The sequence below is a fragment of the Agelaius phoeniceus genome, chromosome 7 (genome assembly GCF_051311805.1).
Source record: "Agelaius phoeniceus isolate bAgePho1 chromosome 7, bAgePho1.hap1, whole genome shotgun sequence".
NCBI lineage: Eukaryota > Metazoa > Chordata > Aves > Passeriformes > Icteridae > Agelaius > Agelaius phoeniceus.
The window spans coordinates 47,026,651-47,049,532 of record NC_135271.1 but is presented as its reverse complement, the minus strand read 5'-3'; the positions used below and the strand labels follow the sequence as shown (position 1 = coordinate 47,049,532).

The 22,882-nt window shown below is 38.5% G+C and overlaps 2 protein-coding genes across 2 annotated transcripts in view; one reads left to right on the top strand and one right to left on the bottom strand.

Moving 5' to 3' along the window:
- Positions 1-10,687, top strand: part of QTMAN (queuosine-tRNA mannosyltransferase) — a 318,519-nt gene extending 307,832 nt beyond the window's left edge. The window contains exons 12-13 of the transcript XR_013183108.1: positions 9,558-9,661; positions 10,544-10,687. The gene's annotated coding sequence lies outside the window, so the exon portion shown is untranslated. The remainder of the gene's footprint in view (positions 1-9,557; positions 9,662-10,543) is intronic.
- ARHGAP15 (Rho GTPase activating protein 15) overlaps positions 1-22,882 on the bottom strand; it is a 320,887-nt gene that overhangs the window by 47,622 nt on the left and 250,383 nt on the right. The window contains exon 12 of the mRNA XM_054636450.2: positions 10,726-10,860. Coding sequence (XP_054492425.1) covers positions 10,726-10,860 — 135 coding nt within the window. The remainder of the gene's footprint in view (positions 1-10,725; positions 10,861-22,882) is intronic.

The following is a 22,882-nucleotide window of genomic DNA, read 5'->3' as shown; positions in this document are numbered from 1 at the left end:
TGCTCACTTTTGAGTCAAGAGGTTTCATTACTATATTTATGAACCTCTTGGCACCAGGAGTTGGGATTTCCCAGTGCTAAGCATTAATGCATTTTGCATCACTCTCTAGCACTGGGAGCTCTGGATCACAGGTGCTGAGGGGTTAAAGACATTTAAAAATAGTGCAGACCCTTATTTCCAGATAGAAATCATTAATGCATGTGTGTGTATGGATGGTCTGAGCAACTTTCAGAGAGCACAGGTACAAAGCAGGCTGCCACTGCCACCTACTACCAGGAACTGCAGGTTGTAAGGGATCTCAACATTAATATGGCTATATTCTGCATCAGATATTTGTTATCCAAATTGATGGAAAGTATCCTATCTGAAAATAGGATTATTCTTCTTTAAATTTAAAGCCTGCTTTGTGCTTATGTGGCTTATATCACTTCATGACATGGTGTGTTATGTCAAACCTAAGATTATTTTTGGAGATTTCTGAGACAGAATCTACTTCATTTTTCCTGTCATCAGCCTAAAGAATGTGCCAAAAGACCCCTTTTTATTTTTTTGAGGCAACGATTCACAAATACCATCTGAACTAAAGGACAACTACTGCTTCAAAGCAAAACCACAGATCCTGGATCAAATTCTAACATCTCCTAAAGTGGTTACTCTCATCAGAGGTTTATTATTTCTCTGTGGAGGATTTCTCTCTCCACAGTGGGCTAATTTTTTGTAAAAAAAAATGATACACTTAAGCTTGCAGCAGGAACGTGGCCACATCAGGTGCCCTGATCTGTGGCAGAGAAAGAAAACCAAGCACCAACCTCAGCTGCAGGGAGCATAGGTTAGTTCTGGCTGCATGTGAGCATCCAGATGCAAATGGAGCACGAGCCAGGGAAAAGCCTGTTCTAGAAGTGGCACTTGATAGCCTAGAGCTGGAGCTGCAGAAGCGTGTATAAACCTGCCTGCCAGGCAAGCCTTCCTGCTTTTCCCAGTTTGGTTTGTATTTGCAAAGGAAATTCAAAAGAGAAAATGGAAAAAAAAAGAAAGGAAAAAAAAAAAAGAAAACAAAAAGAAAAAAGTTCTAAGTGTGAAGGCTAAGTTTATGCACGTTCCCCTAACTCAGTTGCTTGAAACATTTAGAATACATAGAAATACTCCATAAAGTTAGTACCTACTCTGAATACCACAGCTGTAGTAGTTTAGGTCTTCAAACAGTGTACCAGGTCCTCAAATATTTACATGATGAGGACCAGAGAACAAATCAGTTGTTACTTTTGTTTCATCTAGTCATTATTATGCTAATCTTTGCTGCTTCAAATCCAATGTGCTGCCACACAGGGGTGTGGTGCTACTCTTATTTGGAAAGGTGGAAACTTCTGGATTGTAGGAAGGTGTAAGCAGGGAGGAAGACAGCACAGCACAGTGGGTGATGGCTTTTAGCATCCCCTTCTCTTGTTCATGGAAGTTCTCCTTCTCCCTCCCTTCCTGGTCTTCTATTCCCACTTTCCCTGCCTCACTTCTTCCATTTTTTTGCACCTCTGAAATTGTGTAACTGGGGCATTATAGGCTGCTTCTCCTCCTGTTATTATTTTCCCCAAGTGGAAGCTTCACTCACAAGCCTGATGAAACATTTTTCCCCTCGAACCCAGAGTGCCAATTCTCACTTTGTCAAGAGCTCCAGATAACCCTCAGGAGAAGTTCCTCTCCCCCTGCCTCCCCCAGACACTCCAGGTCACAGGGGTCTTGTCACAGTCACTAAAGAGCTCCTCCCCTCTCTTTTCCCCAACCCTTTCCTGCCCTGTGTTGTTGCTTGGATTTCTCAGTTTCTCTTTCACCGCATTATCCTGCTTGATTTTCTCCATGGGTTTCCCTTATGTTAACCCAGATACAGACTCTCAAACTGGCTTTATTCTTCCTTCTGCCCTTTCTTTCATAGAATCACAGCATCATTTAGGTGGGGAAGATCTTGAAGATCATCAAGTCCAACCATTTCCCCAGCACTGCCAAGTCCAGCACCGTCCCATGTCCCCAAGTGCCACATCTACACCACTTTAAAATCCCTCCAGGGATGGGGGCTCCATCACTGCCCTGGGCAGCTGTGCCAGTTCTTTGTCCCTACAAAAAGAGTCTCTTAACCACAGATGAAATTTAAATTAGGCTAACAGGCTATTTTCCATGCCCCAAAATTAAGTGGAAGAGGAACAAACTGAAACCCCAGCCTTTGTCCATTTGCAAGTGTTTGATTCCATCCTTTGAGAGGCAGCAATTGGTGTAAAGCTAACAGAAAGTTTCTGGAGCCTCTGTGATTAATCTGGTCATTAGTCACAAATACAAACTATTGCTTTGCAAGTTGAAGTGAGGCAGATGACATTTCCACCAAGCATCCAGTGACTACTCCCCCTTCCCATTAATGTTATTTCTCTGAGGAACTGCATCCCATGGCAGGTGAGAACCCAGAAAAAAAAAAAAAAGAACTTTTAGCCATGTTAGTGCTCATGCAGTCAAGGACAACTCAGAGTTTAGACAAAAAACTCTCTTGTAAGTGCTGCTTGCAAGCCCTGGCTTCAAAGCACAGTGCTGAACCCACCACATATGTCAAAGTTCCTCAAAAGGGTCTCTCTATGTAGATTAGTGCAGATTTGTATCCAATAATTTATTGTGGGAGCATTAAACCATTCATATCACAAACACCTGTGCAAGCCAGTTGGCCTAGTCAATTCTTGTTTAACATTTAATTATGAATATAATTAGCATGAGTTAAGAGACAGGCCAGGCATCTGCAATAAAATTTCTGCTATGCTAAAAAAATTATAACTGTAATAACAAAAAAGAGTAAGCTGGGGGAGGATGTGTCCCTCCTACACAAACTTTTGCATGATAGAAAAATCCAAGTAAAGATTCTTTTAAATCTTCCTCATTTCCTTTGATGATAATTGGAAAGCCTCCACCATATTTATAAGAGCAAATTAAACTGTTTTTCTGTCCCTGTAATATTAGGGCAATTTTCATCACTGGTGTAGCCCTTTGAGTGAGGTTCTGCAGGGTCTCCTCTTTTTCTCAAAAGGTAAATTTTACTCATTCAATATAATTTAAACATTCTTTCATTTGATGGGATCACCAGAACACTGTGTTAGGTAAAGTTTACAAAGGGGAAAATCCTGTTAAAATGTTGCTTCAGTGCATATTTAAGAGTTTTATGAAGTGTTCTTTTTCAGCAGAATTGAGTGCTATCCAAAGAAAAGAATTAGTAAATATCACAACTTCTCTTGTTTCAAACCCAGAGGCTCATTTTTAGAAAAATAAACCCAAAATCAATCTAGAATCAGGCTGCCTATGGACAGGTGTTACCTGAGCATCCTTCACAGGGAAAAGCCCTGCAGAGGAGGTAAATTTTCATGTGTAGATTCTGTTTTCATTTCCCTCCAACATCTTAAAATTTTCCAATTAAAAAAAAAGGAAGAATTGTCTTACCTATTAATGTCTTTATTTCTTAACACTTCTTAATTTCTCAAGTTGGACAATTTTACACCTCCAAAGAAAAAAATATATTCAAAGACATGACCTCCAATTTTTATATTTTTTTTCCTAAATGAGTTGCTTCCAGACCTGAAGAAATCTATTTAAAAATGCTGTTGAGCAGAAACAGTTTGCAACTGTGAAGAAAAGGTCATTGAGAAAGAACTGGGAGGTTACCAGGACATATTGTTCCTTGGCACCTCCTGGGAACAAAAGCCTGGAGTGAATCTCTTTGGTTGCCAGTTTGCTGCTACTGCAAATACAACAGCCTCCATTTAGATCTTCAGTGGAGATATTCTTTATTACTGGCTTGAATTTAACTGGAGACTGTGTTAGGATATCTGTAATGTGGGGAACATTACAGCTTAAATATATTTAAATATTTTTTGTTTATATTTTCTATTTGTTTCACTCAGAATGGTCATATACACTTTTAATCTGTATTTTGTTAATACCCATTTAGATTAGAAACCTTCTCTTGTAGTCTCTGTCTCCTGCATCATCTTAACATCTCTTCTAAAAGGTGAGGGCTTTTTCTTTCACTGCCAATATCAGTTAATGATTCTTGAATCAGATATTCATACAATTTTCCATATAAGGACAGTTCAAAAATGAATTTAATACTATTCAAACCCCAGTGAAAATACCCAGTACCACGCTCTGAACGAACTGCTATTACTTTTTAGTGTTACTTTGTTTGGGAGAACATATATACCACACACATATTCATATATTTGCATGGTTGGGTATCCCTGGGACTATGCTACTCATAAAATCATTCTTTTTTTTTTCAATAATTTTTTTAAAAACGTGCACCTTAACTTTTGATTACTTCTTGTTTCTACACAGTTGGGCTTTTTTTCTGCTCACATTAGTTTATGGATCTCTACTGTCTTCTGATATTTAAATTTGGCCAAGAAAGTGTATTAATTATGATGTATCATGTGAAATATATTGTGGTGACCTTGGATTTGTTTATAAATCACCATGTTCACATGAAATTGAGGCTTTCTGATGCCATGCCAAGCCCCAAAACTTCCTTGGACAAGTAAATGGAGGATAGAGAAACGATTTCAATAGGAGGCTCGCCAACTGTGAATCTGAAGGCAGTTTGATTAGGACTCGAAGCCCACAGATTGAGATTATGACAGAAATTTGCATAATGCCAGAGACTGATAAGATTTGGTTTCTCAGGAACCTATTACGTGATGATGTTAAGAGACTGTCATGGATTTCTTACAGTGCAATATGCTGACTTGTCTTTCCAAGACGAGTTGGCCTTGAGCCTTGTTCTTTGTAAGCCTCGAGTGAGGTTTCTTTAGATGTCTTTTGAAAATCTCTTTAGACATCTTTTGTAACTTTCCACCAAGATGATACAAGGATGTTATGACTGTCAGAATAAATGAATGTATTTACTTCCTTTCTGTTTCCCAGCTACTATTTTCATAACACTGCATAGTAGTTCAGAGCAGGTCCTTCCTGCATTATATTTTCAACCAATGCAGCTCAGTTCTTTGGTCATGATTATGTATTGATGACTTGTTTATTGCCTCCTGACACAGGCTTTTTTTTTGTTGTTGTGGGTTTTTGCTTGTTTGGGTTTTTGTTTTTTTGGGTTTTTTTTTTTTTTTTTAATTTTTGCCTGATTTTGGTGCAGACAGCTTCTGTGCAAACTCCTCAAAAGTTACATTATTCAGTGCAAAAATTTGCTCTGGTCTGCTGGAGACCGAAGCGTGATCATTGCCCAGATAGATGTGAGTTTCTGCAGCATGCTGTCTCGAGCCACACAGGCAGTGGGCTCTTGGGGGCTCTTAGTGAAGCAGAACAAGAGTCAAAACTCAGAAAAAACCTATTTACTGATGCCAGAAATGAAGACAACTGACCAGCATGGAGAGGACTGACAACTACCGTTAGCTTTTGAGAGTTAAAACAAGTCTATGATTCCCATTGAAGAAGAATTCATTGCTTTGCTATGTTGCCATCATAGATTTTGTCAGACTAAACCAGTAAAGACCAGTGTCACAGACCAGCAAAACCGTAAAAAAAATTGTATCTAGCAATTTTTGCTAACCAAAAAAGTTACAAAACTCTATCATGTCTAAGATGCTAAATAACCATCTTCAGTTTCTGTAATAGTAGGGTAACACATAACATTGTAGGATTGATAGGAATGACATTGAGAATTCTGCTTAGCATGCACCAGGAGACCTTAATTGATATATCGAAAGGATATGTGTGAAATCATTTGAAAAAAGTGTTAATGGTCTATCAGAGCAATCACAGAAAAAAAAAAAATCCAGATCTCGAAAAAACAAAAATTAAATGAGTATCTAATGTGGACCTTCGGTGGTGTCTAGGCACTTAAATTCTGCAAAACTTTATTCAGCTGCCATCTATCCCTGAAGGTGCATGGGCTAATTAGGTACTACAATTGTGACCTTTGAGCATCTTTAGGTGCCTATGGCTCTGCTTTTCCCCAGGCAAAGAAATGCTTCCTTTCTTGTCAGGGCTGAAAATCCTGAGCTCCAGAGAGGGGGGATGGCTTTGTCTAAGTGTCTGGGGGGAGCTCGATCCTTGGGGGGACTGCCAGGACTGAAGCCACACATGCTGACTGGATCTGGTGCCATACAAACCATAGAATCCTAGAGTGATTTGGCTTGGAAGGGACCTTAAAGATCACCTTGTTCCATCCCCTGCCATGGGCAGGGACACCTTCCACTATCCCAGGTTGTTCCAAGTCTTGTCCAACTTGGCCTTGGACACCTCCAGGGATGGGACATCCAGAACTCTTCTGGCAACCTGTGCTAGGGCCTCACCCTCACAGGGAAGAATTTCTCCCTAATATCTAAGATAAACCTACTCTCAGTTTGGATCCATTCCCCACTGCCCTGTAAAAAGGCTCTTGTAAAAAGTCTCTCCCCGTTTTTCTTGTAGTCTCCCTTCAGGAATTTGTCCTTTCTCCAGAGATCTGGTGGTGGGTGTAGACTCCACATTTTCTGTTCCACACGCTGAGACCTGAGACATGTCAGGCTAGGGATTCCACTTGAAAACCTGCAAGTCAGATTTTCAACACTACGTTTTTTTTTTAATTAATCTCATTCCTCTGTTCATCTGTCTCAAGTGGGAGACCCACTGCAGTAACTGATACGTTCATTCAGAAAACTGTCTGCTGGAGAACTGTAATTCTGGCAGAAGGATTTCTATTTAGAGTACGTATATATATATAAATATACTCACATCTGCCTCTGTGTGTGCATTTTAAACAATAAATCTCCTATTTATCTACAGTGCTTATGTGGCACCTATTAAATTCATATTAGAGATAAGGAACTGAAATGAAGGCATAATCACTAGACCTCATTGAAAAAAATCTTTCCAATGTAGTAATCTTTCCAACCTGTTGCAGAGAAAATCAAAGACCTGAACCCAAGCCTCCCAAACCAGAGACAGATGTTGCAGCTTTGGGAACTGGGTGGAATTTTCCTTTGTGGAATATCAGTGAGGCTTTTTCGTAAGTGCAGTTGGACAGATGCACTGTCTGTACAGATGCACAGTCTATACAGCTTGCTCCAGCTGAAAAGATCTGGAAGGACTGGTGGATATTTAAATATTTCCTGTGCTGCAGATATCAGCCCTCACTGCACTGTAGTAGAAATTTCTTTTTCTCCATGCCTTTGCCTGAGACATTTCAAGAAAACTAGTTCAGTCAAAATAAAGATTTAGAATTAGCTACCACATTTACCTGTTAACATTTCTAAACAGATTTTAGGGATAGATTTCAGTGGCTGAAGCCCTGGCAAAAGTTTGTATGGTTATGAAGGCTGAATTCTGTAAATAAGGTGATTAAGTGTTTCAGTTCTTGGCATTTCTACCACCTTACTCACATGAAGCACAATTTTACTTGCAGACAATCTGTTGAACTACGTCTGTTGATCGTCCAGAAAATCAATAGAACTATTTGTGGTACTGAGTAATTTAAGTGTGGCTGAACCTGATTTCATAGCAGCATTTGGGCACACTTTAGAAGTGCATATTTCATCCAAAATAATACAAAATGACTTGCCAGTAATACCAGACAAACTCACAGGATAAAAAAAAAACCAAAACACCCTACTTTCTAAATCCTAGGAAACAAAATTAGTATTGGGCCAGAGGTCTTGTGGACTTCCATTTATAAATTCCCTGATATAAGCCGTATGGACAGGTATTATCCAGTCTCAGCCTGGCAAGCAGAATTCTGAGATTCTTCTAATTATCTTCTAATATTCTGGTCACATGTAAATTTTTCTAACAGTATGGCCATATCTAAAGTTAGTTATAGGGGAAATTGAAGGTGGAGAGCAAGGGCTTTGCATAACACACAGTACTGCAAAGTTTTGCTCCCATGCACACAATTAACATGGCAGCAGCATCCAGGAAAATTGACAATAAGCTTGCTATGGAATTTTCTCCACACAGTCTTTACAATATTATCAGAACAAGAAGTCCACCACACCTCTTGGGTTCTAATTCCTCCCGAAACCTTGAGCTAAAGAACTACATCCCCGTAAGTGTTTTTGGGAACTTGTCACTGCCTATTACATGTAGGTTTTTAGATTCCCTTATTCTTACACTACCTGTGCAAGGCTCTAAGGAGTCTCCAGTGCTGGGATATAATCAGCATGGCAATCTGTGAATCAAGTTGTTTTCTTTCTGGCATTATCCTAACTGTACTGCACACCCATCACTGCATGCTGTTAATATAATTCTAATTTTTTGAAGAATGGTCTCTTTTTCACAACAAACTGGAGAAGGGAGGAGATACTGTAGCAGCTCAGTACTGACCAGGCAAATTAATTAGTGCAAGTAGCCAAAGAATCATCTGCAATGGAAATGATACTGAAGAAAAGAGATTTTTTACTTTGCCTCAAGACTATTAACATACAGAAGAGCTCCAAAAACACTGAAAACACCTAATTGTTGTTTATAGACATTTTTTAAGTAGACTTGGTGAGAATACGGATTTGTAGATCCTGTGGCAGTAAAGGCCAAATAAAGAGAAGATTGATTGGAAGTCGTAGCTTACTTTAGACAGTTGGATTAGGCAGAAATCGCCCTGATGTGCAGTAAAGCAAGCAACAAGAATTAGGGGTTTGAAATAGTGCAAAGCACGTCCTAGAGTGCTAGCATTTCCTTCCTTGGAATAAACTGTCTTAAAATCCCTCTATAAATGACTGTTCATTAGCCTATCAATGTGTATAATGGCTCTCAAAATCATAATAAGAATTAATAATAGTTCAAATAGCAGAAAGGGACATTAATTTCTTCACTCATGAATATTAATGCTTTAGTAGACAGTCTCTTCCCGACATGCTTTCAAACTTAATTCACAAGCCTACAACCGATTACCTGGTACTTTCACTATCAAAAACATCCCCATTGGGCCACCAAAAGATGTCAATCACCCTGACCTGGACACTAGCAGAGAGGCTGAGGGAAGAAGACAACAGGAGTGGGATCATGGTGTGCTGATATCTTTCTTCAGAGTACAATAGTGTTTGCAAAAGATGCCCCAATGGACAATGAAAAAGGGATAAGAAGGAGGATGAATATGCTTAGCCCCAGAAGACCAGAATGATGGTGGATTGTAATGGCAGAAGATAGACCACAGAATTACTGGATAGTTGGGGTTGGAAGGGATGTGTGGGGATCCCCCCGTCCATCCCCTGCTGCCAAGGCAGTCACCAGGAGCAGGTGACACAGGAGGTTCCAGACAGGGAAACTCCGTGAACTCCTTAGGCAGCTCTTCAGTGCTCTGCCACCCTTGATGTGAAGAAGTTGTTCCTCAATATTAAATATTAGACTGCAGAATTAGCTGCATAGGAGGTGTGGATGATCTGTCAGGCTGTGGCCCACGAGAGGACACCTCATCTCCTCCTTTCCAAGAGGCAGAGCAGATGGATGCAAAACCACCTGAAGGGCACGTTCAGGTGCTGGTGCTTCAATGAGCATCTTATCCCAAGGCATCACAGAAGCTGAACAATAAGAAATTCTTTATTGTTTTTCCCTCTCAGCACTGCAGACGCTGTGCAACAGGAACTTAAACTTGAGAGATGATGTTCCCCACCTGATTTCCTTTGGAAGGAGAAGGAAGTAAGCTGCCAGGAGTAAATTTCAGGTAATTTAACTGCGCTGCACCTCCAAATAACTGAGCAGGGAAGGATCTTATGAGATGTATTTAACCTCATTATATCTGATGCTGGGTCTTGAAAAGCTTTAGTTGAACTAAAGACTCTTATGAATATAAAATCAAAGTGAGCTGTACATTAAGGGTTTCGTATTCCCCGACAGCTGCGCATGTGCACACCCAGCTCTCATTAACAGCAATGGCAAAAATGTGTGCCCATCACTCAGAAATCAGACCTCTGAGTACTTTGTTGGGTTTGTTTTTTTCCTAGAGATTTTCTCTATTGGATCTTTAATTAATCTCCTGCTCAGCTTTTTTTCCCTTTAAGCTATCCCTCTCCCTCCCCCCCTTTCCAACAGGAGCAAACCCCCAAATCACTGGGTTTTTTTGTCAAGTTTTTCCAAGCTGATACAGTTTTACAAAATGCACCTGCATATATTAAATACAGGGAGGGTTTGCAGCACATAAACCACAGAGACGTGGAACGGAATAAATGCCTGGGACTTCGAAAATACTTTTGCTGCCTGCCAACTTTAAACAAAAAAATAATAATCTAGCAAAGGTAGATATGAAAATGAGAACATGAATGTTTTTGCATTCTTTTTGTGATCACTGCAAGGCAAGAGTCTGCAACCTTGTGGAACAAAACACACGCATTTCATTCTGATTAACATAAAGACAGCCCCTTCTAACATGATTCACAATTATTAGTCTCTCTCTTGTGTTTGGGGATATATGGATTATCAGCCTAGCATATTTTGAATACATACACATTTTAATTTCTTTCCTAAACCATTTTAGGCACCACAGTCAAAATGCAGAGACAAAATTTACAGATCAACAATTTGATTTTTTTTTTTTCCTTCTCTACAGTTAAACACCTAAACGCTGTAAGAGATAAAAGGCAGTCCCAAAAAACCAACAAAAAGCCAGGATCACGGATAATGGAAGGTAAGTCAGATTTGAGATGCCCCTGCTCTTCTATTTTTTAAGTTTATTATTATTTTAATGTAACAGGCTATTTCACTAGCTGCTACTGTATGTGATGTACTTACTTATCGCCTCCACAAACTGTTCAAATAAGGAGTATGGGAACAGCGGCTCAGGCAGCTCTCTGAAAAACATCTTGAGTGCTCCGGTGACAACGTGGATGTCCTCCCACTGGCTGTCGTCCAAATTCAGCTTCTCTTCTGGGAAAACACGAGGAGAAATGGAACAACTGGTTTTAATGAAACAATTACAAGACACTAATTATTATGTTAATGTTTGCCTACTATCATCAGCAACCGTTAACAGCCTTCTGCACCTAGAGGTTTGGTGCTGTGCATGTTTTTTTTTTTTTTTTCCCTTTTTTTTTTTCTTTTTTTTTTTTGTAGGAAGAGAACATTTTCAATGGAATACCATCTGTAGGAATGCAGCTAACAAAAAAACAAGAGACACAAAGAGACAGTACCATTGACACAGTATGTCAGATACATTTATTCCCATAATGCATCAGTATGAAAATTAGCATCACAGCTCAACATGATTCAAAGCTATTTGGTTTTGAGGCCGAGGGGCTAAGAGTTGCCAACGATGGACGGCTCAAGGGACCGGCCTAAAGGCCTTGCTGAGCCAACAGGAGACATATGCTAAACATGGCAATAGAAAATGAGTTATTGCTTTACATGTGTTAGCCTTGCTATGTACAAGGGAATAATGGGGAACGCTTTTCTCCTTTTTTTTTTCTTTTTTTTTTTCTTTTTTTTTTTTTTTGCCTGAATGTAATGTCAGCAAGGAATAGAGGACTGTGAGAGAAAGGATATTAATTCCTTCTTACTGCTTCAAAAATATTTTGTTTGGTTTTCATCTCTGGGAGGAAGATTTGCCCAGCAACAATATTAGACAGACCCCTGTTGGCCTACCTAGGCTATGCAAAGCTGTCAAAAATGATAACACACTAAAGACAAACCACAAGTGCCTCCAAAACTGTTTTGCAAACAAAAAAAATGTTTTCTTTTGAAGCTTGACTGAGCTAAGGAATTTAAATATAAAAGAAACTAAATGCTAAAATAGAGTTTCTAATAAAAATAAAACAAGATTGGGTGATTATTCTATTTTTCTTTGAGTTTGTTTTTCTGGGTTTTTCTCTTTTTAATTCTAGAAGAGTGATACTGTTAGAACATAATAAACAGTGAGATCATAGTCCATATAAAACTCAAGGAAAGAGCAAATCTTTATTAGTCCAAATTAAAATGATACAAAATAACACACACTTTCTCAAAGTTCTGTTACTCCAAAAATGGAGTTTGCTTTTTTTCCCCCATGTGCTGATTTTGTCTTTTAGAAAATTTCAGTCTGAACGCAAATCGGGGACCAACCATGAAAACTGCTCAACAAATTTAATTTGAAGCAACATAGTCCTGAAATGTTTTGCTAAATGTCACTGAAATTTCATGTGTAGCAATTCAGTGGGCTTCAAGAGCAGCCTCTTTACTGAACTGTTGCTAAACAAAATGGTAAAATCATTGGAGACATGTGGACACCCCCAACACCAGATCCCCCTACTGTAACGGTTTGCTCTACTTTTGGGCAGAAAATCTTATTCAAAATGGAGTCATCTTTCAACTTTTATTTAATAAATGTTATTAAATGCTTTCAAAAATTCTGGATTTGGGAGATGTATACAAATAAAGAATGAACCCAGTTCCTTAACTTGGAGTAATGTGAGACAAAGCTGTAACAAAGGCAGACTTGTGCATTTCATTTAGATGTCTTGCTTGCTTCTTTGGTTTCAAGCCTCTCTCTTTTTTTTTTTTCCCTTTCTTTCTTTTTTTCCCATTCAATTACCTCAATCATAAAAGTAATGATTTGATCTCAAATGAGTTACCAGAGGGGATCTTCTTTAGACTCTGAGATCATATTTGATTGATCGTATTTCAACAATTAGCCTTTTATTTTGCCACACACTATTGAACTAGATCGACAGCATCTTAGCAGGCCAGCTTTAAACAGTCAACTGTTAACAATAGCATCAAAAAGAGAGACCTGATGGGGTTTACTGTCACTTTAAAGAACAGGGTGGGTTTTCACATTGTTGAAATCTGTCAGATATTTTGAAATGTCCCTCTCACTATGGTGCCACACCCCCTGCGTGCCCTTATAATAAAATTGGTTTTACTCCTGATTAAATCATTTTCTCCCTACCCACTACCATACTTCTCATAATGGACCTGTGTGCTCTACAGCTGGTGTTCTTCCCATGGTACCAATTCTTACTTTATCTTTTAAGCACTTTGCTGCTAAGATCTCATGCAGAGTGCTTATGTTTTGTTAAGAGCTTCATTCTTAGAGAAATAGCTTAACACATGTTCTAAAAATGTTGTACAACTTATTGCTTAAAACACATTTAGAAAATGTATAAGTACTGTAGCTTTGGCACAGAACTTTAAGTAGAAACCTTAAAAAAAAAAAAAAAAGAAACACAACTTGTTTTTGCCATGCATTTGTCTTAAATGTCTAAAGTGGAATGCTTGACTTCTAAGGCTTTATAGAGACTTATCTTACCAGATTTTTGCACCATTTCCAGCTCTTCAAGGAAACGTGTTAGGAATGTATCATCGTGAAAGCAAAGGGTGTCAATTTTCCCTCTAGCAATAAGAGAGTTTTTAAAAATGTTTGCTAGAAGGAACAAATGCCAAGTCAAAAAAAAAAAAAAAAAAAAGAAAAAAAAAAGGAAAAAAAAAAGGAAAAGAAAATAGAAGTCCATTCAGTGTAAGACTCTCATTTGGTTCCCACTGGTTGGAATCTCTCATGCCATGGCAAAAGGGCCATAAGCAAATACACACACACATTTCAGGCTGGGTTTAAGGGGAGGACCTGGCTTTTTGGCTTTACTCAGACATATTTCTTACTGGGGTATTTTGCTTACATAAAGATTAAGTCCCAAATCTGGTATTTAAACTTGACAGTCAAGGACTGCTTTCAGTCAGGAGATACTGTATCTGGGAAGATGCTCAAAATCTCACAGTCCTAAAAATTTGCTTTAACTTGTCAGTAGTATTTGATTAGTTCAACCATCACTGCCAGTTGATATCATATATCTTAGATACAGACACAAATATGCCCAGAAAATCCCATAAAATTTATGCTAATACCCAGGCTGAAAATATAAAGACCACATTAAGGGGAAAAAAATAGTGTGGGCACTTGTCAAGGTTATTAGTTTAAAAAAATCGATACACAATACATTTGTGAAGGGAACGTGTGTTTCACTGTGTTATTATTCAGCCTTTTCAACAATTCACATTTTTAATGGCACTTGTAATGTCTGCAGTAGAACCAAACAGGAGATCAGCTTTGGTTTAAGGGTGCTGTTCTGAGGTTCAGAAAGGAAGAAGGTAATCTATGGAAAGATCAGATAAAGACAGGGTGAAAAAAATAAAAAATATGAAAATCAACCAAAGCTGTAGTGAGAGCTGAGTTTTGAAAGAAAATGGATGTGGCTCCTCTAACCACATGCCCTGCCTGGTATGTAGACTAATCTCTAGGAGCAAAATGCAGTCATTTGAGAGCCCTGCTCCTTCACTTGTCTTTTCAGATAATTCATAGCTTGTATTTTCCCAGCTTTAAGCTGTCTCCTGCCCATGCTGCCATCACGTGCCAGAGCTCCACCTTCAGAGGTTTTTGCCCCCTTTGGGCAGTCCACATTCCTGCAGCTCATGGATGACCACAAATCATGTGGGAAGCAAGTCCTGCGAACCCAGCTGGCAACGCCTGGTCTGCTGTGGGGGCTGTGCCCTCAAAAAACTTCCTAAACCATTGCTGATTCAGGGTCTTTTTGGGTCTCATACTGTGATCCATTTGCTGGTGTTGCTGACTTTTCCATCATTTCCCTGCTGGTGGCTGCTACACAGCAGTACTGGGATGAAAATTTGGCATTTGGGTAAATCAACCCCCAGCTCCAGTGTGGGAAACCTCCAAGCACTGGGTTTTTATCCCAGTCTATAAGCTGGGGGAGATCTCCCCTGGAGAAAGTCCTCCATGGCACTGTTAAATAATCCCTACCATCTCCCTCACAACAAAATCATTGCAGAAGAGCTGGATGTGCACAAAGAATTCCCAGTTGGCTTGAATCCTGGGAAATTTTTTGGACTCACTCATCCAATAGGAATTTTACTACTGAGAGATCTAAAACAGAGTCCTGCGGTTGAAAGAGGAAAAGAAAATTCCTCATGCAAACACCAGGAAAAGACCAACTGACCAGTGTCATTATGCTTTTTTCAACTTGAAGAACCTTGTAAGAAATTTGATGACACCTCTTTTTCTTTTTTTTTTCTTCATAGCTATATTCATCAAAAATATTTTCCTGATCATTCATGGTCTTCACTAGGAAAAAAAGGAAAGAACAGACTCAAGCAGAAGTTCTCCATGTGCACCAGCATAGATCTTAATCACAAAATCCTTTTTTAAGGGCTGTTCTCATGACTGACAGCACAAACACAAATTTGTACACTGGAAGGGGCGTGTGTTCCATTGCTGTACCTGCATTTTCCAAGCCACAGCCTTTCTGATCACCAGTGCACAGACAGAGCAGCATTCTTGGGGCAGACAGCTTCTTTCAAACACTCAATTTAGAGCAGAAATTGAGCACAGAGATGTCCAGACATGACAACAATGGGATGATGTGAGGTGGTGAAGATTGTTTCTTACTCTATGGCCAAAAGCTCAATCCCTTGGTAAAACAGCACAAGATGCTGAGCTTCCTCCCCTGAAGTAAATCCTGCCCTGACATTGCAGTCTATAAACACTCTCCAAAGTCCATAAACCCCTGGAACTTCTATGACATAGCACAACAAAAACCTCAACTCTTGTCAAGCAATAATTCCCTCTTTCAGGTGGATTTTTTTTGAGTTCTTCTCTCCTTTGCTAGGTTTGGGAGATCCATTGTCCTGCCTGAACTCAATTCACAGACCTTCACCTCCAAGAGTGTTTAAACAAATCAAGGAAAATGTCAGCTAAGCAAATCATTACATTTTGTCTGCAATGGATTTCTAAACAGCCTTGTCTGAATCCATCCAATGCTAGCACTGATGACTTATCAGGGATATAGTCAGTAAAAGAAAGCTAGAAAGCTTTGTGCTTTTCTCCTCCTCTGCTAGAGGAACCTGGCATGCCCTCTCAACAGAAAATTTAAGCCGTGATGTTACAGTGCCTGAACATGTGTTTATTATTGGAGTGCCCATTTCCATGAAGTCCAAGCACAAATTATGGAGCAACTTCAGCTAAAATGCAGAACATCTCTGTGTGCACCCAGAGTGCTGCTTATTCCAGTCCTCCCAAATGACAGTTCTCTGACCTGGGGGCATGCTGGAACAACCAAGTCCTGCTAACTTAAACCTCAGCCTATGCCAGAAAAAGAAAAGGTTTCTGTACTTGGGCACACTGGCTCATATTCATCCTCATATAATTCCACAAAGCCCAAATAGTAAGAGAGGGATGAACTGTCTCATTGTTTCTGTGAAAAAGATCCAGTACATTTGAGGAGTTCAGGGGTGGTACGTGATGAAGGCACTCAGAGGAGTTCAAAGGTTTGGAAAAGTGGTCAGCCAGGGATGCCACAGTGCCAGGGAAATTTCTACACTATCACTTGCTGTTCAGAACTGAAAGTATAAAAATATGCAGTGGCACTGAAAGGACAATACTTTTGGCAGCCAGAAACAGGTATCATCACCAAGGTACTCACATGTTATTCACTGCCAATACCTGCTACAAGCTTCAATGACAGATATTAGTTTTGACTTAGCATATTCTATCATCGTGATCTGAAGCAATAATTACTGTGATGGGATTATAATTACAAGTACTTTTAAAATTCATTAAATTTAGCTGAATCAACTATTCTGTATGGGAAAGGGAATGATTTTAAAGAGAGGTTATTTCCCCTCAGAATGCAGCTGAAAGCTCCCTAAGAATAAACAGACCACCTGTTTACAGATCAACATACTCTTGCCAGACTCTCTTGGAGGTGACTTGTAAACAAAGAGTAGGAGCAGGCAGACACAGCCTAAGCATGGGGACCTGCAGGGCCTGATCACTCCTTCTTCTGGGGCCAGAAATAGTCAGGTACTGCCCAGGGTTTAAAAAAAGGGACAAGAAAGGAGCACGGAGGAATTTCCACCCAGCCCTTACCCTCCCACAGGGCACCAAGGCTGCCCAAACACCAGGAAGGGGCTTGGCAGACTTTCTGCAACTCACAGGAATTAAATGTCTGTGCTGAGGGGAAATTACATTTGTCTTACAGTGCTGAGAGTCTGTCCTCTATCTAATTCTCTCTCCTTACTTATTGCACAGTAACTTCAACTCCTTCTTAATAGTTAAAGCACACTTTATTTTTTCTGTTTATTCTTCCCTCTTTATCCTGAGCTGGGCTAATATCTACAGAACAAAAAATATCAAATGCAGAGCAAAATACCAAAATACTGGTCTAATACTTGCTTAGACCAGTAACTTATTCTCCAGGATACATTTTGCTGTTCAAAGGGAAAAGTCCATTCTAAATTCTGCTTTTGACTTGATTGATCTTCCCCTCTTTGCTGTGCATTGTGTATACATACATTAGTCAAGGTAAATATCTGCCTTCCAACTTCAAATCTGTTATTAACATTTTTTTTTTTTTATTGTGTAATTGCTCTCCAGTAAGCTTCTCTGCAATCTAATTTTAGGAGTTTTATCTTTTTTTTCTTCCCCATTTACAGTCAGATCTTTTATCAGATTTATGTGTATCAGTGTCCGCAAATCTACATTTTAAATAAATTGAAGGCTCTGAAGATCTAATACAGAAAGGAATTGGACAATGACTCTCTGTCCCATTTTCATACTTCAAAAATATGTTCATATTCATATCTTTTTAATTGTGCTACTAACTCAAAGTGCTTTAGGATTCTGTCATATAGCTGCTCTGTTCTTCCCCTTCTTGCTGTTTCTAACACTGCTTCTATTTCCATTCTTGTCAAAAGCCTTTTCATAGTCCAAAAATCTGTACACAATGTTTTGTAATATTTGGCAGACTTATCTGAAACCTAATTCACTGCTTTCTTGTGATTCATGGGTCATAAATTATTTCATATGTAATGTACCCCAAAGGGTAAAAAAGTCTTTGTATTAAATTTCAACCAGACACTTTAAGGGAGAGGAAAAAATAAAGGGAAAAGAGTATTTTTGAGAGAGTCTGCAAAGATCTGACCTCAATATATTGTCTAGTGTGTTGTCTTCCACAAATGGCATCTCAGTATCCTTTAGTAAATATAAGATTTCAACATGCTACAAGCAAAAACACTCTGCTGTAGTGTGGGTTTGCTATGGACAACTTTAAAGGAAAGGAGAAATACAAAATATGAAGCACTGGATCAGACGAGCGATGCATTAAATCAGTCCTGTCTCCAGTGATTGTTAAACTGAAGGGGTCTGCATGAAAACAATTCAAAAAACAAGAATACCACCCAATCCTGACTTGTTGCACACAGCCAAATATATTATTGTGACTGACCCCAGTAACAATGAGCTTGTGCCTCAGTGAGTGAGTTTCAATAATCAAAGGAAATAATTAACAAAACAATAAAGATCATTATAACTTCCTCTATGTAAATGACTTCCAAATGTAAATAGATCAAAGCTCAGGCTAAAATTAAGCAATTCCCCTAGTCCTCCTACAATACTAGAAGGGAACAAACATATACAGTTTGTTTACAGCTATAAGGATTATCAATGAAACATTATTTGTTGTTTTATTAGAAAATTAGAAATCTAAACATGTCTCAAAGTGCTATTCACATATTCCTCGTATCTGTAACCTCATTTATTTTGATGGAACTATTTCCAGGGATACAGGTTACCCATACATGTGAATCTTTGTTCTCACACCTTGTTGTTTTTAGGATGCCCAGACAATAAATTTGACATTTTTATTTTTTAATGAACGGGCTCTTTGAAGCAGAGCATCTGAAAGAAGTATGCTTACATGAAATCAGGTGCACACAAGCCCTGTAGATGTCAAGGACAAAACACTTTATTTTGTATAGAATTCATCTTTTGGTTTGCTAAAGTCAAAACACTTCTGTTCATCAGAACTTTTATAAAGGACTGTTTCATAATATGAATCCATTTGGATTATCTGACCAAAGATAAGACTTCAATGGACTTACTATATCATTCACCACTGTACCAGTGCCACAAAAGGGAATTACAATTAATTGGATTATGTTGGTCTCCACCCGCTGATTGTAGAAGAGAAAGTCTGAAACTGTAACTATTTCAAACAGACCATATCTCTCATCAACCATGGGATTTGGGCTTTAATTTACCAATAAAGCTTAATTTCTTCTCTATATTCTCTTCTGGTTAGGAAGAGGTCATTTAAACACTTTATTCAAGTTATTCAAAAAGAAAGGACACTTTGTTAAATACTTTCAAACTAGAGCTTTAATGTTTGCACCTTGCCTTTAGGAATTCCTTGTTTTTTTCTATGAGCAATAAAGTAAATTGCCTTGAAAAACCCAAGACCAAAATCCAGGGCTGCATTTGGGTAATAAGAAGAATTCAGCCTTCACCTCCCTTGGTTCAGTTCATGAAAACTTGGCTGAGATTGTTACCTAACAATTTGTTAAGTTTTACAGTGAACAGAGAATATCACTTCACCTCATGGACAGACACGAGGCAGTGAGAGTTTTCCATAGCAGAGCACTGTGCTAGATGTAGGTTTGTCTGTATGGAAAGTTACACCAGGAAAGGTAAAGGTATGAATAGATACATTTGATAAAATTTTATAAATACAAATTATAAATTATATTAGCCTGGAAATAATCATGTTTCACAATGCAGGTAACTTCAACTACATTAATTAATGTGACTTACATGCTAAAACCCAACAAAAATACCATTCTGGTATGTTCACAAGTATGTACAAATATATATATATATATATATATATATATATATATATATATATTTGTATGTATGAACATATCTATATTTGCTAATATATTATATTTTTGCTGATGGCTCTGCCTCAAAGCCATTAACATTTTTCTTCACTACCCTTACTGGAAGGTTATTTCAGTGTCTAATTCCTTCAAGTTGCCAGACTAAATTATTCAACTTTATATACTTTAAAAATAATTATTAATATCAGTAATGCTCGCTTTGATTTTTTTTTTTAATTTTTTGTCAAACTTTCGCATTCGGTTTAAGGAATAAAAAGTCTTCAGTCAACTTACTTCAAAACCATGTTGCTTAATTCACATTTGCATTACTTTTTGCTAATATCTGAAGCTCTAATTCCGTTCCCTGGATATTAGCTGGGACTAGCTATGCTGTTAAAGATAGGAATGCTTCTGAGTACTTACTGAATCAGGGCATATGAGATGATAATTGTATGTGTTTAAAACAAAACTTTAAACAGGAGGGGATTATATAAGTTGCTAAAACAAATATATCTTCAAGTGCACTGAAGGACTTTTAAATGTTAACGAAATGTCCTTTGACAATAATAGTGCTAATAATAACATAAATTTTCAAATATTTTTATGCGTTTTGAGAATCACATGTTACCCTGAATGTGGAAGGCTCTTGGTAAGTGCACTTTTTTCATACAAACTCATCAGCTTCAGGGTTCCATCCACTCTGAAGTCACACCAGTGTATCCTGTCCTGATCCAGGCAGGGGTTATCCTGCCCATTTCAGCTTCTTTTGCACAGAGCTGGCTCACAAACATTAACGTTTTTGTGTAATGCATTTTTGTGACAGCAAAAAATAACTTTTTGTTGGAGGAATACGATGACTCTGCAAGTGTGGAAGCCCAAAGGGTCCGAACAAACCTGTGCCCATGAAACCCATGGAATCACATGGCTGGTGGGATACAGAGCTGCACACACAGCAACACTTGAGACCTTGCCCAGGTAATTTTGAATTGGAATTTTGGGGCCAGCATGGGCTTAAAATAATCTCCACCCACCTTTCCACGTGCAGTTCCACGTGTCATTCCATAGCTTCTCCCACTGAGCCTCAGGAGATGCGTGAACACCCTGGGGCACAGGCAAACACGCCTGGCAGTGCCTGTGGTTCCTGCTTGGCAGGGAAGGGGTGCGATGAAATTCAGGTGACTCACGTCACAATGCTTTCCATTTCCCACACAGCCTCCCGTAGGGAGGAGACAGCGGCGCCTCCTGCATCCACCAAATCCTTGCTCACCCCACACCTTTCCCTTTACCTCACGTACACATTGGCATTTTGCGTTTTCATTTTCTCCGTGGTAGAGCTCAGAGCAGATTTGCCACTTTGCCCATTGGTTTGTTCCTCCCCTTCTCTTTTCCAGGGTTTATCTGGATGCATATCCTAATTGTTAATGCTTCCAGTTCCTCTCATTCCACCTCAACTTACAGGCATATATTACAGGAGGGCAAGGGTATGCTTCAAAACAGTTTTAGAACTTCACAGTACATGGATTTTTCCTGTTCTACAAATTAGTCTTGTGAATGGACTTGTAATAACGAGGATTTCAACATAAAATAAGAGATTTTCATGTCTTTGGTTCCTTGAGACGCATTCAGGTCCCTCCCGTGAGAAATATATTAAAATATTGATTAGATTAGAGCAACATTTCAAATAAATGGAGATTTATACTTCCTTTTGGAGACAGAATCTTATAAAAAAGTTTCAAGGCATCACACAACAAAGCAGTTGACAAGAAAGATAGCATCTGCTTTCCTGGCTATTCAAGCTGAAGTTTTTCATTCTAAATGCAGGCAATGTTTCCAAAGTTAACATAATTAACTCACGACAATCCTGAAACATCATAATATAAGATACAGATGGAAATTCAAAGCTTTAAAAATGTCATATAACTGCAAGAGGATTACCATTTTTTAACAGCATGAATCTGAATACTAATTAAAACAGGTGGTTTTATTTCAAACACTTTTGCCCACTGTGGCACTACCGGGCGGGTTATTTATGTATTAATCTATTAGGAGGCATATATTGCTCGAAAATTGTGATATGCAATAATAACGAATTTAAGAGATAAAGGAATGACACTCTGTCCTGCTTCCTGAAACAATAAAAGACCAATAGTTCAATTAGTTAGTAATTTCCGTGTGACTATTTGACAGATTCTGCTAATTGTTAAGCTCCCACTAACTATTGCTTTACATAATTAATTATATTCAAACGTGAACAACAAAGACATGTGGGCCAGTTGCCCTTTTGACAATGTTTTTCGCAAACTGATTTGCTTACCAAAAATATTTTTAGAAAGAAAAGATACTAATCTGAAGTGGAAATACACATCAAAAAACGTTGAAACAGCTCTGCATTTTACCATGGTTATGAGAAAAAAATTTGGATTGTTTAACATATCATTTATGCTGCATGCATAATAGCTGAAGTCTTCTAGCAGAGATCTTTCATATTAATTTAGCATTGCATAAAATTCATAGTAACAGGTCCAAGGGTCAAGCATCATTCATCATTAGTTGAAGTGACATTTGCAACCCTTCATATAGCAGCTGCTTGAAAGGGGAAAAAAGGTATTCTTTGGGAGAATGGGGGGTAGCACACAATCCCCGCTCTATCCGCGGAAGGGAAAACAAGGTGCCACTATGTCAGCGTGGTAATGTGCTTAAATTTGGTGATGTCATTCTTCCCTAACCCCCACGAGTCACAAGGCACAAGGCAGCTGCATTCCTGAACTTCGGAGTTCGGGTGGAGATAAGTAATAACTAGATGTAAATGAATTACATTACTGCGGTTGTGAACATAGCTCTGTGCATCTAAATTATGATTTATATCAGGATCCTATCTTGTTTTTGAGAGTTTTCTACTTGTTAACAAGGCAGCCCTTGTTCTCATGGCATCCTCCAGGCATAATAGTTTCTGGGAAGCCAAATAAGATCACTTTTGAAACTGCAAGACAGCATTCCAAGACTTTGCAGCAGAACACATTGGCCAAATTAGGACTTCTGAAGACTGTTAACTAACAAATAAAATCTTTTTTTTTCTTTCTTTCTTTGTGGTATGTCTTCACTACCATAAAACATTAAGATCAGAACCGAAAATGTGAGCAATTAAAATGAAAATGTAATCATCTGCAAGAAAAGATAAATTTGTATTAAATGGCTAATACTTCACAGTCCTTTTGATATTACAAGTACTTTTTAAGAAAATATATATTTTATG